The following is a 17,855-nucleotide window of genomic DNA, read 5'->3' on the forward strand; positions in this document are numbered from 1 at the left end:
CTGCCTGGCCTCCCCGCTGATATTTGCTCTGTTCTGATGCAGTTTCCTTAAAGACGCCTAAGCCGCTGTTCCGGGATTGTGCAGAGATCAAGCGCTCTGGAGCCAACACCAGTGGTGTCTATACCATCCATGGGGCCAACATGACAAAGCCTCTCAAGGTTAGAGTTTTTTAGATATTGCTGAACTGGGGACTTACTGACAGACCCTCCCACCCTGCCCCATCAACACTAGGCTTTATCCACCATCAGAGAGCCCAGAGAAGGAGGGATTCCTGTTCTGGAAACTCTCACCAGGCAGGTTTCTAAGGAAGGGATGAAGCTGAAGTTCACAAAGCCAGCAGACTACCCTTGGGCACCATCTTCTCCAGAACCAAGCTTCTAGGCAGAAGGAAACTGTTCTATGTTGGTAAAGATGGCCGCCACTCATGTAATTGATGGCCATGGGCACACCTATTTTTCTTTGCCCAAGCAGGTTATTTCATTCACACACAGTCTAGGAGAAGCAGGAGTTGGGTCTGTGAAGTTGGTGATGGGCTGAAGGGGTGCCACCATCCCATGAGAGGCTCCGAGATTACTTTGAGTTTGACAGTTTCCCAGCTGTAAGGGAGTCAGGGAAGTTTGAGTGTCAGGGATGAGGTTTGAGGCAGGCCAGACAGGATGGGAGCACACGTTCACATACCCATACACAATATGCACACACATAATCGCACATTCACACACACATATACACACATTCACACACATAAACAGCACACACATATACATTGTACACATCACACACATATGTATACACTCACAAACACATACACACACATCACACACACACATATATATACTCACATGCACATATACATGCATTCACACACACACAGAAATACACATTCATACACACACTTTCATACATTCACACACACATAAATACACACACATCACACACATTCACACATGCACTCACACATCGCGCACATCACACACATATATACACATTCACACACACACATACACATCACATACATACATATACACCCACACACATACACACACACATTCACACACATCATATACACACACACTCACTCTCTCTCTCTCTCTCTCTCTCTCTCTCTCTCTCTCTCTCTCTCATATGCCACCATAATAATGTTTTGTCCCAGTACACAGTGTCAAGCAACTGTGCCCCAAAAATACTCTTAAGTCATGAGCAAGATAAGTCCTTCCTCCCTCAAGTTGTTTCTGTCAGGTGTCTAATGTGAACTCTGACCCTGGCTGCACCCCTGCAGTGGTAACAAATGAGAAGACCTTTCTCACATCAGCCTCTATTCTGAAATCCTCACAAAAATGCTGGTTTGCAGAGAACTGGGGTGTAGAGTTCGCAGTATAGACATCCCCACTCTGCAAATGGGGAGGAGGCTCAGAGGGCATTAGTCACTGGCCTCCTTGAAAGACAATGACAGTGGGCAGGGAGTCTTCGGCTGGACTTTCCTGATGCCCTTGACCTCGGGTTCACCGTTACTAGAGGAGGGCAGAGTTCAGCCAAGTTACATTGAGGCTGCCTGAGACTTGGCTTGTGGCCCCTCCAAGGGCTTCCAGCTGTGTCGTCCCACCTCCCCACAGGTGTTCTGTGACATGGAGACTGATGGAGGTGGCTGGACCCTCATCCAGCGCAGGGAGGACGGAAGCTTGAATTTCCAGAGGACTTGGGAGGAATACAAAGAGGTAATATGCTGTCTGGGAGGGGCTCCCAGCCCCCAGCCCGTGCAGGCGGGTGCCAGGGTGGAGACGGGAAAGCCCTAGCTCTCCCCTGGGTGGACGCAGAGCTCACCTAAAGCCAACTTCCCAGACTCCCTTGCTTTTCCAGGCCTGGCCTCAGATTGAGGCCCCCATTTTGGCATTCTTTACATGTGTATGAAATTTGATATTTGTTTTAATATTTGAAAAACCAACACATGCATGTTGATAATTTTCTTAAAGACTCCAAAGGAGGGACCGGGGCGGTATCTCAGTAGATGAAATGCTTACTGAGAACAAGGGAACCTAAGTTCGATCCCCAGAAACCACATAAGAAGGTTGAGAAGGGTGGCATGTATCTGTGTTTCCAGATCTGAGGAGGCAAAGACAGACAGACAGACACACAGGCAGACAGATCCCTGGAGCTCAAAGACTAACTAGCGTAGGTCAGTGAGAGATCCTATCTCAAAAACAAAAATGTCACGTCTGAGTAGTGACACCTGGCATTGACCTCTGGAATGCACACACACACACACACACACACACACACACACACACACACGCTGCAAACAATGAAACAAAAAAAGTTTCTCATCATCCCTAACTATATCATTTTGGGGGGGTGTTGTTTTTTGTTTGTTTGCTTGCTTTAGACAGGGTAAGTCTACATAGCACTGGCTGTCCTGTGTAGGCAAGGCTGGCCTAGAACTCACGGAGATCCACCTTCCTCTGCCTCCCGAGTGCTGGGATTAAAGGCACGAGCCACCAGGCTTTTCCAATTTCCTCATCTTTCTCTATCTCTGAAACGTATCTGCAAGACAAATTCTCTGCCTCCGCCTCGCCTTCTTCTGGCTTCCAGGTATTGCAAGTTGACCTTGAACTCTCTTTGTGACAGAAGATGACCTTCAAGGTCTGATCCCCCTGCCTCCACCTCCACGACACTGAGATTACAGGGCTATCCTACGGCACTCGGTGTAAGGCAGATTCTTGAAAGTAGGACTGCTCCACAGAACACATGGATGGCAAGGAGTGTCCAGCTGCCTTCCAATTTTATGTTTTTGGTTAAATTTCGAACAGAGGAGTTTTGGCAAGATGACTTAAAGGCCGTTGAATTTTTCAAAAGCAAAAGAACTATGAAAGGATTCACAAGGAATCAGTCAGTGCCCGTCAGCCGTCCTCTAGAAAAGGACTTAACAATGGTCGACATTAAGCAGGCGATAGATCAAGTGGACACTGTGTGCCCCTGTCCTTGGTCCTGAGAGATTGCTCTGCCTAAGGGCATTGGTTTCTTGCCACCCTGGAGCTTGGGTTACAAGGACACTCTGAGTACTGGTAGCCTTAGATTTCTCCGTTGCTGAAACTGTCTGGCCTCCATCCCACCTCTGGAAAACTGTTCTCTGCCTCTCCTGCCTGGCAGCTGGCTCGGCCGTTTCCTTCCTGCTGGGGCTTAACACGCGTGTAGCTGAGCACACAACAATAAAGCAAAGAGCTCCATGAATCTCCCCACAGGCTATCCATTCACTGCCATTCACGGCTTAAAACCCAGCTTCCCGGAACCTGGAAAGTCCCCCTGTGTGCCCCATCTCCCTAGGTGTGTCCCCAAAGGTACTGCCTCTTTCTTTTCACTTTATTATCTGTGAGTGTGAGTTTCCCCATGCAGTGTATGCACACGTGTCTTTATGCTTGCATTCATGCTAGGCAGCCGGTGGAGGGTGCTGTGTCCGGCTCTACCTTTCTCTGCCTTCCTCCCTTGCGTTGAGCCAGGTTGGTGGCCAGTGGGCCCCAGGGAGTCTCCTCTCTGCTTGTGCACCGGTGCTGGGGATTCTAACCTCGCCCTCCCTCATTCTTGCACAGCACTTGCTCTCCCCCAAAGAGCCACTTCCGAGCTATTCCAATCTCCATCACCACAAATGAGTTCTGAGTGTTTCTGACTTTAGAGGAATGGAATTTCAGTTATTTTTAGTGGACTTAAAATTCACAAACACCTTGTCTTTGTTCTCTAGAGCGCAGCTCGGGTCCCAGGCCTCTGCACACTGTTCTAATTAACTTGCTCATTAACATTGACCTTGGCTAAGTGGCCACAGAGCCTTGGCTGGCCCAGCTCCTCAGCCGCAGACACCGCCTCCCTCTTCAGCACACAGCCACCCTTTCCTCTCCTCCCCACAGGGTTTTGGTAATGTGGCTAGAGAGCACTGGCTGGGCAATGAGGCTGTGCACAGCCTCACCAGCAGAATGGCCTACTTGCTGCGTGTGGAGCTGCACGACTGGGAAGGCCACCAGACCTCCATCCAGTATGAGAACTTCCAGCTGGGCAGCGAGAGGCAGCGGTACAGGTGGGCTTGGGGCCCAGGCTTGTGGGCGGTTTGGGGTCCCAAAGCAAGTGGCTGCAGAGCCTGCCCCAAGGGTCATTCCCTGGGCGTCTCCCACTTCCACCATCTGGCCCCCATTTGGGTGCACGTCACAGGGATCTGGAGGTGGCCACTTAGCACTCAGCACATCTCGGACACTGGGTGGGGTGGAAAGACTGTCACTGACGCCACTGTGCCTAGAGCAAGAAGGGATCGTCCGAGGTTAGCCCACCCCACTTACAGGAGGGGCGGTTGACTTCTCAGTTTGTCCTGATGCCCTGTGGTGAGATGCAGAAGTCCCCACACTGCAAGAAAGGAGAACTGTTCTCAGCACTGCTATTTGCAGCCCTGAATGAAACTTGGGCTCATCAAGGCCAACCTTTGCTGTGCTCTTCAGCAGGGTTGGGAATAAGGCTATGTATGGTTAAGTCATCAAGGATTTCCACCCCTTCCTCTGTCTGGTTTATGGTGTGTGTTTAGGAAAAGAAGCAAGCATTTCCCAGGCACCTACCTACTGTGTCCTGCGCATTGCCTAACCTTGTGAGGCAGACATTACTATGCATGTTTAGTCATAAGGAACCTGAGGCACCGAAAGCTGAGGAGACTCAGTTCCTCTAAGGGGACCTCTAAATATCTATTGCCTCATAAAGTTACTTCTACACTTCCCTGGCATTCCCCCCATGCCTCCCTTTTCTTATTAAATGTTCCTGCTTCCTCCAGCAGGGTGAGCCTGCCATTCTCCCTCACAAGACTTCAGGTGCAGGAGGCAGAGCTGGAGGGAGCACCCTAGGGCTGAGCCATGCAAGGCTGAGTGAGAGCCCCAAGCACACCCTAAACCCAGTTCAGAGGGTGCAGGCTCAAATGAGGGATTCCATCCAAAGCATCCTCATGGTGCCAGGCAGGTAAAAAGTGTTGGAACCACCATCACTGTTGCAACCCTTATGTGGGGCGCTGGCCTTCTCCGTGAGAGCCAGAGTCTGGCATCATAAATCAGATAACCTATGCTAAAGCACCTAGCATACAGTAAGTGTTGGGTGAACATTGGAGATCTTTAAATGCTAGATTCAAAGGCAGAACCACACCACCCCGACATCTGTCTAACCGTGTCTACATGGATCGTGTTCACCATGCAGTTATGCTCAGTTCTCAGCCCTCCCTATACACTTGCATGCAAACTGAGTGTACACCTCTGGCTTTGTCCCTGAACCATGGAGAGCTCCCTGCTATCAGCTCTGGTGACACTCAAAAGGCAGCACGTACTATATTGGCAGCAGAGCCTTAATGCCGGGATATTGAAACTTGTCCTGTGCCAGGCATGTTATGGTCACTAGAGAAAGACTCTGGCCTAAAACTCTGTCCTCAGAGCTGCTTGTATACCAGCATGGTAGTGGTGGAATGGGGTCAAACGTGTTCATAGGCAATCCACTTACCCCACAGAGGTAGGCGCTTCCAGGGGCAACATTCAGGGGTCAGAGATACTGGACAATCAAAGAGGACTCCCGAGAGGGGCGAAGCTTGTGGCAAGTCTTTTTGGGAGGGGGAATCCCAGAAAATTAGGTTGTTCTCAAAAGTAACAGAAGAGTGGGACTGGAGAAATAATTCAGTCAATAAAGTCCATGCCTTTGGAGCATAAGGACCCAAGTTTAATCCCAGAACCCATGTCAGGCATGGTAGCATATGCCTACATCCCCCGTCCTGGAGAAATGGAGAACTCACTGGAGCTCAATGGACCAATGAAATACGCTGTCTCAAAAAATACCTGAGCAAGGACACTAGAGATTGTTCTCTGGTCTCCACGTGCACACAAACATATATGTACACTGATACACAAACATCTACACACACTCTTACATTATAAAAATAGCAGAGAGCTGGTATCCAGCTGGGTCATATGCTACCCAAACCTGAATGTTCACTAGGGCTCCCGGGGCCATACAGTGTCCACTTATATAGGAAAGGCTTGGAGGACTAGCTCGGGGTTGGGTGCAGGGTCTGGAAACCACTAGAAACCCTGGAAACTACTGAGGAGGAGCAGGGGAGGGGGCAGGATGACAGCTTGCTCTGCGTCCTATCTCCAGGTCAGCAGCTAAGTGGGAAGAACCACAGAGAAGCCCATAGACAGGGATGAAAGGACCATCAGTGACAGGCAGGAGGCGCTCTTGTTTCTTAGATGCAGTGTCAGGAACCGGCTGAGCACACTTCACATTCTCTCTTGGGGATTCACGAGAGAGATTAAAGTTTCTGGGTTTCCTAAGGCAGGTGAGATCAATGGACGGTTTCCTGGACCCTGGGGTAGAGGTCCCCAGAGAGTCACTGACTCCTGTTCCGGTTTCCAGAGAGGAGACGAACGTTACTGAGTCTTTAATGGCCAGAGGGAGAAGCCAGTGCCTATAAGTGGGTAGGCAACCTGTGAATCCAACCCTGGAGCCCCTATCTGGTCACAACTGTGTGTGACACAGTCCCCAGGGCTAGGACAGCATGCTTAAGGGTTCACCTTAGATCTTCATGGCTGATCATGAACAGCCTGCCTTACACAGATAAGTAAAGCCTGTGGGTGAGAGGCATGGACTGAGCCAGCCATGTAGAGACATTGGGCCTGCAGGACTAGCTCCTGAGTTCTGCCCTAGCTGTCCCCATCTTCTGCTGCTTCCCTCTATATAGTAGTATAGATTTAATATACATATATATATATATCACATAGTATATATAGTATATATAATTACATATAGTATGTGTATGTATATTATATGGTTATACTATATATTATACTGTATGTGTAGCATATATGCATACCTCTTATAGTAGCATATATAGTATATTTTATTATATAGTATACTATATACTGTATACATTCTATATATGCTGCATTGTACTTATACTATGTAAAATATATTACATATAGGTATATATAGCATAGAAGCATCTTAGTGACCTGAGCCAGCTCCTGCCTCAGCTGCTCAGGCAAGTTTTCCCTACATTTTCCAGCCAGGCCAACCTGGGCCAAGGACTGAATCCCTAGTTCTGAATATGAGGGGCTCTCACCAAACCCACCTCCCCCTCAGCACACTTCACTGGCTGATGTCACTAAGTCGCACGGTGAACAAAGTCACAGTAAGTCTCTTGTCACAATTTGAATAAGCGAAGATGAGACTCAGTGGGGTGGAGATGCCTTCCCAGTGCCAGGCAGTGACAGACCGGACATCTTGGGGTTTGAATCCAGGCGCTCTGCCCTACCCCAACCCCACAGTCATGCTCCACCCTGGAGGCTTGAACATATTCACACAGAGTCTAGCAAAGAAACAGAGACCCTCTGTCCCCTCACTGGGGAGTCCCTGAAGGTTGATCCATGAGGGCTGGACTGGCTAGGAGGGCTTTACGAAAGAAGGGTGGAATAGAGCAACTGTTAGGTTGAAGCAGCAGGGCTGGCAGGCAAAGGGCATTTAACCCTGCCTGTACCAGGCCACTCCAGACTGGACTCTGGCGCTGATGGTTAGAGTCTGAGAACCTGACCAGGCTCCTTCGGCTCTTGGCACCTCCCTTTCCTTGCATAGGAAATGATATTATGATATTATGAGGGTTAAATTAAAATGAGTTAACCTTCTCAAGACACCGCAAGCAGATGCTGGAAAGACTTCAACCCGCTGCCCTTCCTCTTTGTGCCTTCCACTCACAGCTCTCTAGGACCCAAATCCAGACACTTTTAAAGGCCCAGCGGCAGTGAGCGCTGTGATCTCAGGGTGACAAGTAAGGAGGGCCACCATGAGGGACCTTAGCCTCACAGCAGGGTGCGTTTCTCAAGCAAAATAACAGGTTGGAAATTACCAGAACAGAACCCCTGGGGGAGCCCCAGCCTGACTCTGTACCCCTTTCTTTTTCCACCTCACCACGGCCTCCAGCCTCTCTGTGAATGACAGCAGCATCTCAGCAAGGCTCAAGAACAGCCTGGCTCCTCAGGGCACCAAGTTCAGTACCAAAGACATGGACAATGATAACTGCATGTGCAAATGTGCTCAGATGCTGTCTGGAGGTGAGGGTAGCAGGATGACGCCTGTTGGTGGGTGTGCTTTGATGATGTCAGGAGGTGGGTGTGTCCAGATGGTGTCTGGAGGTGGGTGTGTTCAGATAATGTCAGGAGGTGGGTGTGTCCAGATGATGTCAGGAGGTGGGTGTGTCCACATGGTCCCTGGAGGTGGGTGTGTTCACATGGTCCCTGGAGGTGGGTGTGTCCAAATATTGTTTGCATATGGGTGTTCCTGGTGAGACTCCAGCAAAACCTCCCTCTTCCCTGTCACTCGAGTCCCCGTGGGGTTGTACCTTCAATAGAAACACCATTAGATTTCCTTCAAGACCAGCTGGGAGATAGCAAGGGTAGCTCCAGGAAGGTTCGATGCCCATCAATGCCACCTTCTTGTCTGCTGATTTTCCTACTCCCTAGGCCAGGTAGAAACATCATGGGAGAGACCAGAAGCAGGGAAGGCAGCTCCCTTGCCCATCTCTATGTCGGGCAGTGCTCCCGGCAGGGAAAAGGCCAGAGGCTGGAGATGGAATGGGAACAGCACTGATAGAAGAGACCCAAATCACAGAGACAGGGAGGCAGAGAGGTGCAGGTGACAGCAGGCAGCAAGGAGAGGACTAAAGCCCAAGAGATGGGCAGGAAGTGTGCAGAGCTCACTGGGGACAGAGCCCCAGGGGAAGACAGAGCAGCAGAGAGACACATGACACAAAGGACACGCAGAGGGACATCCACAAACACAGAGACCACTAGAGTGAACAGGAGGGCACAACAGAGCCTGGTAGGAAGTCATCAAGAGAAAAGAAGGGAGATAGAGGTGTCAGAGACACAGCAGCAAGTCACCAAGGGGCATGAGCTGTGACCAGAACCTCTGCTACCCTCCGAAGCCCTGGCTTTACCTCTGCCAATACCCAGCCCACCACTGTCAGCAAACTGGCATCCCAAAATTGCAATCCATCAGCCTTATCTCTCCTGAATCTAGGCCAAGGCATCTCACCTCCTCCAAACTCTGTCCTCCCTCTTCCACTAGGATGGTGGTTTGACGCCTGTGGCCTCTCCAACCTCAATGGCATCTACTATCCGGTTCATCAACACTTGCATAAGATCAATGGCATCCGTTGGCACTACTTCCGAGGTCCCAGCTACTCACTGCATGGCACACGCATGATGCTGCGGCCAATGGGTGCCTGACACACAGCCCTACAGAGACTGATGCTCAAGGAGGATTCTCAACCCAGATGGCTCTGTGCAAGCTGGATCCTGCCCCGAAGTCAGTGCCCAGGGCTCATCTTGACATTCTGGGACACCAGAACCAGCTTATCTTGCACCTGAATTACAAGAGTCACCTGCCTCCCTGGGCCCCTCTAGTGTGAAATGCTGGGTGCTTGAGGCACCTGCCTCTGTGGGACCCATGTTCTTCCCCCTCCTGCTGCATTGCAGGGACTCCCTGTCACAGTTTGAGGCAGACTGAACTTGACACCTCAGAGGAAGGGGTTGCAGGTGGCGGGGAAAATCATGCAGACTGGGGTGCCCTCCTCCAGGAGCGTCTGAGAGACGAACCTATCCCCCTTCATTAATTCCAAGTTTCTCTAGCCTTGAGTCGTCCGAAGACTTCCTTCCAAGGCTGGTGAATATTGTTCCCACTTCCAGCCCCCCAGCGCTAGCCATTATTTCCCAGGGCTCCGTGGCTCCTGGGCTTCAATGGTTGACAGTCAGACCTGGTCTCTCGGAGGCTTCTAGAAATAGGAGAAGGGATCCTTTCACTCCAGTGTGCCCTAGAGTGTGTTCCGTAGGTACTAAGGCTCCTCTCTAAGGTATTTTAGATGAAGTGAGAGAGAAACAGCAGGTTAAATAAAGAGAATAGAGTTTCTTAACTGCAGGACTTGTCAGGGTCTTCCATGTGTTCCCCAGCCTTATGCTCACCCATGAAGGAGTTAGGGGAAGCAGCTCTCCCCAAATTTATTTCCTTGAAAATGAGGGCTAGGGACACGGCTGCACTGGTAAAATTCTTGCCATGTAAGTGTGAGGACCAGAGTTCAGATCCCCAGCAACCCTGTAAAAAAAGCTGGCTGTAGCCATGAGGACCTGTAATCAGCACTGGGAGGCGGAGACCAATGGCTCTCCTGAGCTTGCTGGCCAACCTAGCTGAGCTGGTGAGGGAGAAAAATAAGGTGGAGAAGTAGTTGAGGAAGGCCTGAGTTGATTCCTGGCCTCCTTGTGTACATATATGACACAGGAAAACACACACACGCACACACACACACACACACACACACACACACACTTTTTTTATGGAGCTCTACTTGTCCCATCTCAGGACTATGGACTTTCTTGGCAAAACAGGCCCCCATCCATCATGAATGAGGAACCCTAAGGACTTGTCCCCCACCTCCAGCTCTATCCACCCCACCTTTGCTGGCTACGAAGATCATGGGGCAGCCTCAGACAGCCTCTAAAACACAACTAGAAGGGACTTTGCATTAAAATAGACGTGCCATTAAAGAAGGTTCTAGAACAGAGATCCTGTCTGTGCTAGGAGTTGCTCTCCTCCAGGGATCCTCCTGCCTACAATAAGCCAGACCTCTGCCTGTGTTGCTGCCCTCAGGGTTGCTCAGCCACTCTGGCTCAGCCCAGCGACTGTCGAGCCTGACACCAGCCAAGCGATCCTTCCTGCCTCCGGGTCAAGGCCTCCTGCCTCATCCAACATGGTGCTACCCTCAGTCCCTGAAGGAGGTGATGTCTTAGCCTGAACTGGCAGTCATAGGAACACATGATCTCTAAGAAGCTTAAAGCAAAGGGAGGGGCCATAACCACTCTTGCCTGTCGGATCACTGTGTGCCCTTCCACAGTCCTCACAGTACTGTTACAATCTGCTGACACCTAGCCCAGCCGGGAAGCACCTTTCTCAGGTCTCCTGGGCAAGCTAAGACTGCAGGCATGGGCTCCATCCTCCCTAGGGTCCAATGCTATGGGGCATTTCCAGCAGGACTGGAAAGGACTTAGAATCAGGCTGCTGCACACAGAAAGCTCAAATCGCCTTATTCAGCATTCACCCAGCAGAACTTTATGTACTGCCTACTATCTGAGATGGGGCAGAATTTGGGGATCACACTGGCCTTAAGATCCTAGGCCAGTTGCTCAACTTCCCATGGCCTTATTGTCCTGCCTGACAAATGGACTCAGTAATGCTCCCTTCCAGCTGTGTTGTGCTGTGGAGGAATGAAGCCACATGTGCCAATGTCCCAGTCTCCTAGCAGGAAGCAGGTGACCATGAATGCTAGCTCCTGAGCTGAGGAGACGGCCTAGTCAGTAAAGTACCCGCATAGTCACATCATGAGAAACTGAGCTTAATCCCAGGGCCCATATGAAAAGATGGGCACGGTGACGTCCCTTCACTGAGGAGGCAGAGACGGGTGGGTCCCTGGGTTCACTGGTCAGTTGGTCTGGTCTAACGGTCAAGCTGCAGATCTGTGTGAGAGACAAAAATGATAGATCTTAAAGAATGGCATCTGAGGTTGACCTCTGGCACACACACACACACACACACACACACACACTACAGAGACACACACACACACAAACCACATACACAGACGCACACACTATAACACACACACTATACACACACACAACACAAACACACACTATACCACACACACACACACACAACACACATACACACACACACACATCACATACACAAACTACACACACACACACCCACACACACACATACACAGACACACACACACACACACACACACATACACACACTATACACACACACAGCACATACACACACTATACCACACACACACACAAATCACATACACAGACACACACACTATACCACACACACACACCACCACACACACACACTATAGACACACACACACACACCACACACACACAAACCACATACACAGACACACACACTATACCACACACACACATACACATACACACAAACAACATACATAGACACATACACACAAACCACATACATAGACACACACACACAAACCACATACACAGACACACACACACTATAACACACACACACATACACACACACAGCACACCACAAACACAAAAACCACATATACACACAAACACCACATACACACGCACATACAAACCACATGCACAGACACACACACTATAGCACACACATACACACCACATTCACACACACTCACACATACACACACCACATGCACATGCACATGCACACACACATAACTTATGTACACCACATACACAGTACACACACACACACACACACACACACACACACACATTCTAGTTCACCAATAGGCCAAAAGAGTAAGAAACCTCCCCCCCAAATATATGCTACTACTCCTAATCCAGGCAAGCAGGAAGCATCCTGCTCTTGCGTCCACAGCATTTATCTCTGCGGTGACATTTCTAGTCTACTACTGGGGAGTAGAGCAAGGCAAAGCTGCAGGCCCCAGGGGGCAGCCCCTCCATCAGTTCACCCCAGGACTCCTGCTCCTTAATATTCATGCTACCCTCTCACATTCCTTCACCTCACCAGACACAGAGACCATGTCCTGAAGATAGGTTCACCTACCTATCATGGCCGCGTGGGCGATTTCAGGTACAGCTGGTTGCAGGAGCTCAAGTGATGCCTACCTCCGCTTGTAATTTGCTGCACCCCTGGTCGACTGCATTCTCAGCCAGGGTCTCTGATGTGATGGCTTCAGCAGCCTCAGTTCATGTCCCAGCTCAGCATCTTGAGCCAGAAAATTGCTCTGGCCCAGAGGTTACAGCCAAGGATGATTCTCTGGTCAACATGAGTAGGATTCTGAGTACCTAAGCCAAGTTATGTGATGATATCCAGCCAGGGTAGAGCCACTCAGACCAAACCAAGTCTTGTTTGCTGGAAGTAAGGAAGCAGGAGGAAGTCCGCTTCCTCTTCTGTGCCTCCCCACCGCTGCTCATGCCCCCCAAGTCCTGCTTATCTCAGGTGCCAGTTGAGCCCCAGGTTGCCTCAGATAATCAAGGACCTGAGGTGTCCTGCCCAGAGGTCCTAGGCATGGTTCTGAAGAGCTCTGGTTCTCTCTGAGACTCAATGTCCCATGAAGCACTGCTAACCTCTGACAGCCCTGAGGACAACAGTGCCACCTCAATGCAGCTAAGGGAGGGACCCAGCAGGGGCAGGGATGGCTTAGAGAGCAGGCTGCATCTCCTGGCTGCTGCAGTTCCTGCAAACTGGATCAGGGATGCTTGCAGCTGAAATTCCTACCTCAGACCTTTGATCCCTTTTCTTGCCTCTGCTTAGTATCCTACCATTTCCGGGATGAAGGAAGAGAAAGTTTCGTTCAGGTGCATAGCCACTCACTCCAGCACACAGAGCTGTCTCCTTCCTCCAGCTCTCTGGAGACACATGTCCACCTACCATAAAAATACTAAAGTACTGTCCTCGCTGCCTATCACAAGGCTAAAGGAACTTTCTGGAAAGATCTCCCAACCAGCCTGTTCTCACTGGTGCCTGGCGGGTCCTGATGGAGGCAGCCAGGCAGCACACTCTGGCCCTAAGAGCACTGCATGAGGGCAGAAGAGGCTATTGCTATACTGGAGTTCACTGTGTTCATACACAGGGACCTAACCAAGAACAAGAGGGAAGGTGACTCTCAGGGGAGGGAGGGAGGAACAGGCAGCCCTCGTGGAAGGGTCCCTCGGTGACTTCAGGAATGGTTCCTTCACTGGTTTCCCTTTCTATCACTGTGTGCGCTTTTGCTTCTCTCTTTTAAAAGATGCTTTGGAAAGCAGATAAACGGTTGCCTTGGCAACTGCATCAGCAGCCTCTTTGATAAAGCAGCTTTTCAGAGATGTGCAGCCTTGGATCATTCATTCTGTAGGTGTGCATTCACTTACACAGCTGTGAATGGTCAAAGGCCTACCTGGACCAGGCCTGGCAGGGTGATGGGGACGCGGCAAAATACAGCCTGCCTCACTGAACTGGACGGGCTTAGAGGAAGACAGCCAAAGAGTAAATTAAAAGTGGTCAGGATGAGGTGAGTAAAGAATATACCACAAATGCAGACAATATGCAGGACAGACCAGAGAGAATTACAGGGGAAACAATTAAAGGACCTCTAAGGAGGAGGTCTGGGCTGAGCGCGCGTGCTCTCCTTCTTATGTGTGTGTACTGGGAAGACAAGAGGTTGACATCGGGCGCCTTGCTCAGTAGCTCTCCACATTGTGTTTTGAGACAGGGTCTCTCACTGAACCTGGAGCTCCCAGACTGACTGCCTGACAGACACCGGGGATCTTTCTGTCTCTGCCTCCCCAGTGCTGGGATTATGGGCATGCCCCACCATTCCCAGACAGACCTCTGTGAGTTCAAGGTCAGCTTGTCTACAAAGGGAGGACCACAGAGTGAGACCTTGTCTCAAAATCAAACAAACCACCCACATTATTTTGTGTGTGTGTGTGTGTGTGTTGCCTGATGTATTTATAAGCACCACGTGCATTTCTAGCACCCAAGAAGGTCAGAAGAGAGTATCAGATCCCTGAAGCTGGAGTGACCGATGGTTATGAGTCACCATGTGGGTTCTGGGAACTGAACTAGGGTCCTCTGCAAGAGCAGCAAATTCTTAACTGCTGAGCCACCTCTCCAGCCCCTAAGGAGACAGTCTTTACATCCAGGACTAGCATATACAGAGGACTGAGGCAGATGAAGAGCTGTAGGAAGAACAGACAAGACAAAGGCCCTGCTGTTAGCAAGAGCTTAGTAAAGGTCTGTAACCACGGGAAGCCTGTGTGACTGGAGGCCGGGGTGCCAGTGAAGGAAGAAGTGGCCTTCCAAACATAAGTACAAAACACACTTGTGCACACATGGACACATGCACATGCACACGCACACGCACACACACATGCACGCGCATGTGCACAGGGGTACACAGTTCCTGCTGTTTTGCTCCCTTGACTCACTGTATGAAAACTGTCTGCCTGTCTAGACCTCGGTTGTTATACCTGTAAGCAGAAGATTTTCTTCACTAGAAGTCCTCCAGATGCCACTGCTGGATCAGCTGGGGTTAGAGAGGAAGTAAATGCATGGCTTGGCCTTTGGCTACAGAGAAAGAGAGGGAGACACATGGGGTAGCAGCCTTTGGCTCCCAATAGGCTCTGTTGCCCTGTGTTACAAGTGTAGACACCGAGTCTCAGAGACATTGGGATACAGGCTAAGCTAATGGAGCTATAATGCAGTGAGTTCAATAGACCTGGAATGGAATAACCATGCCTAGTGAGTAGCTCTGCTGTCCCCAGCCAGGGTCAGGGGAGCTGACACAATGGTGCCATCTCCTAAGTGGCAGGAGGGGAATAGGACAGGTAGCCTCTAGCCCCATCCTAACAGCCAACCTCCTTCCTTAGGCTCCTAACAGGACTGCACTTCCCTCCTAGAAATGTGTTCCTCCTAGCCAAAGCCCTCAGTAGCCCTAAAACTCTAAGAAGAAATTCTAATGTTTAGCGTATAGCCTGGGTTCTTCATGACTTCTGAAACTGCCTCTATGCAGGGTTCCTACTATGGAGTAAGAGTCCAGGTGTCCCTGTGGCATTAATTCAGAGCCCCAATTCGGCACTGGTGCAAGAAACACCAAAGACTAATTCTCTAGCTTTGCCCCTTACAGAGGGAAGGTGGGGCCTGTGAGATCCCTGGGAACTAGGAAGTCATCAGGCCGGGGGGGGGCAGGTACGGGCCATTCTCTATGACATCATATGGTATTACTTTCCATGCCACGCCCACTGCACAGGAACTTGCCTTCGGATATCCCCAGAGCCCCATAACCACTCAGTGAGAGCTCAGTGTACCCCCTTCACAGGTGGGGAAACTGAGGCACAAGCTCAGGGAAAGTGACATCACATGGCCAAAGCCTCGTGCAAAGGGCTACAGGAGTACTGTAGACCCAAACCACCTGCTCCAGAATGAGCCCTGTCTCCATCTCACTCCCCTGTGCCCTGGTCAAAGGAAAAACAACTGAACACTCAGAATCTTCTGGGAACTGTCAACCAGCACTTGAAACTCACATAGAAAGGGAAGTTCACTGCCTGGCACTCTTGCCCCATAAGAGACAGGACCTGGGTTCAGGTTTCTGGCTTCCTGACTGTCCTGCCGTGGTTTCAGGACACACAGACACATGCCCTGCACAGCCTGTTGTTGCACTATGCTCCCAGCCCTGGCAGAGAGCTCAGGTGTTGATTCTGGTCCAGGAGGGGGTGAGGGTAGGGGTGTGGAACCTGACTGTCTCTCTCCTGGCTGTCCCAGCCCCTTCCTGGGTAGCCAACACCTGCCCCTCTTCATCCAGGGTCTGGAAGCCATTGTACCTAGACTCTAGGAATAGAGTGAATGGAGAAAACAGTGAGTTGGGACCCACAGGACGAGGGTGCAATTGGTAACCACTGTGCTAAGGGTGACCTAGGGTACTGCTGTGTTTTCCCATCATCTCCTGCTTCTGCTCACTGTTACTACTGAGACTCAGATATGGACCCCAAAGGCTCTTGGGCCCATTTCAATCACAGAAGCCAGTCCAGGGACCTGCTCTTTTTCCTGCTGTTTGGGAAATGACCTCAGGGTCCCACGGGAACACAGTTTGAGAATAAGTCCCAAAGAGAGGTAAAAGATTATCTAACACCCCTACATCTGTGTCCAGAGCCGGAATGCAGAGAGCACATTGTAAGTAGCCTCTGAGAAGCAGCAGAAGATACTGAAGAAGTAGCAGTAAATCAGGCAGTGGGAGGCAGCATGTTCACTGGAGGAGGCTCGGCATAGCACCCATGGTCCTAGGAACGCTGGCTTCCCAACCTTCAGGAGGGCTGCAGGCATGTTCAGTTTGTTCTTGTACCTAAAGTGTGACTCTAAGTGAAGTCAGGCACGTGAGGAAGGACCAGACATGTTCACACACACTCAAAACGAAAAGAAAGCCACTCTGGGAAAAATATGATTTTGTAGAGGAATTCAGAGGCAGTTAAACTGCACTTGGCTTTCCCTGTGACATAGGCATTGCTGTTTCTAGGACCCTCCCTGATACGTCATGAATACACTGTGCTTCTAAGAAAAGACTGGCTTCTATCCAAATAAATAAATGATACTGTTTATCTGGGCACATCCAAGAACTCCAAAAGCAAGCCCTGTGCATATTGTCCCAGTGATGGGCTCTGTGGTAAGAAAAGCCCATGGGCTCCAGCATGGCAGCCTCAGCCTAGGCAGCCACCACACATCACACTCTGCTCGACCTGGGTCTCAAGTGTCCACGCATGCGGCCTCCCACAATCTTCTGCTGACTGTGGGAACTGTGCACACCACCCCATGAGCTGCAGGCACCCGCTTCCCTCCTCGAGTGCCCATCTCACTATCTGATCAGACCTCACTTCCCGCACCAAGTGCAGAGATAAGAACTTCGACATGGCAGCGACAGAGCCTTAAAGCATGAGGACAACCCTTTCTGCCCAGGACAAGGCCAGGCGTCGTGAAGGCCAGCAACTGGCGGAGCTGAGATGAGTAACCGAGAAAATGGAGATCAAGGAGCTGCATGTCCACTGCAAGGGCACCGACAGCATCTCAGAGTAGTTTAGACGAGGTAAAAATCCATCCATCTCTTGGGTAAGGGGGGCAAAGGCTGACAGGTCAGTTCCTCCATGAGAAGAACCCCAAACCTTTACTGTGTTTTTTAGTCCGTGTGGCTCAAGCTCTCTTCATGGACCAAGCTGCTGGGCTCTGACCATCCCACCGTACCTTAGATAAAA

General features: G+C 50.5%; 1 protein-coding gene across 1 annotated transcript in view; it reads left to right on the forward strand.

Moving 5' to 3' along the window:
* The window catches only part of Angpt4 (angiopoietin 4), a 32,791-nt gene extending 22,828 nt beyond the window's left edge, over nt 1-9,963 (forward strand). Inside the window, exons 5-9 of the mRNA XM_032902393.1 lie at nt 43-158; nt 1,611-1,712; nt 3,891-4,057; nt 7,969-8,099; nt 9,115-9,963. Coding sequence (XP_032758284.1) covers nt 43-158; nt 1,611-1,712; nt 3,891-4,057; nt 7,969-8,099; nt 9,115-9,275 — 677 coding nt within the window. The 3' untranslated portion in view covers nt 9,276-9,963. The remainder of the gene's footprint in view (nt 1-42; nt 159-1,610; nt 1,713-3,890; nt 4,058-7,968; nt 8,100-9,114) is intronic.
* The last annotated feature ends 7,892 nt before the right edge of the window (nt 9,964-17,855 follow it).

Source organism: Rattus rattus, chromosome 5 (assembly GCF_011064425.1).
Source record: "Rattus rattus isolate New Zealand chromosome 5, Rrattus_CSIRO_v1, whole genome shotgun sequence".
Classification (NCBI taxonomy): domain Eukaryota; kingdom Metazoa; phylum Chordata; class Mammalia; order Rodentia; family Muridae; genus Rattus; species Rattus rattus.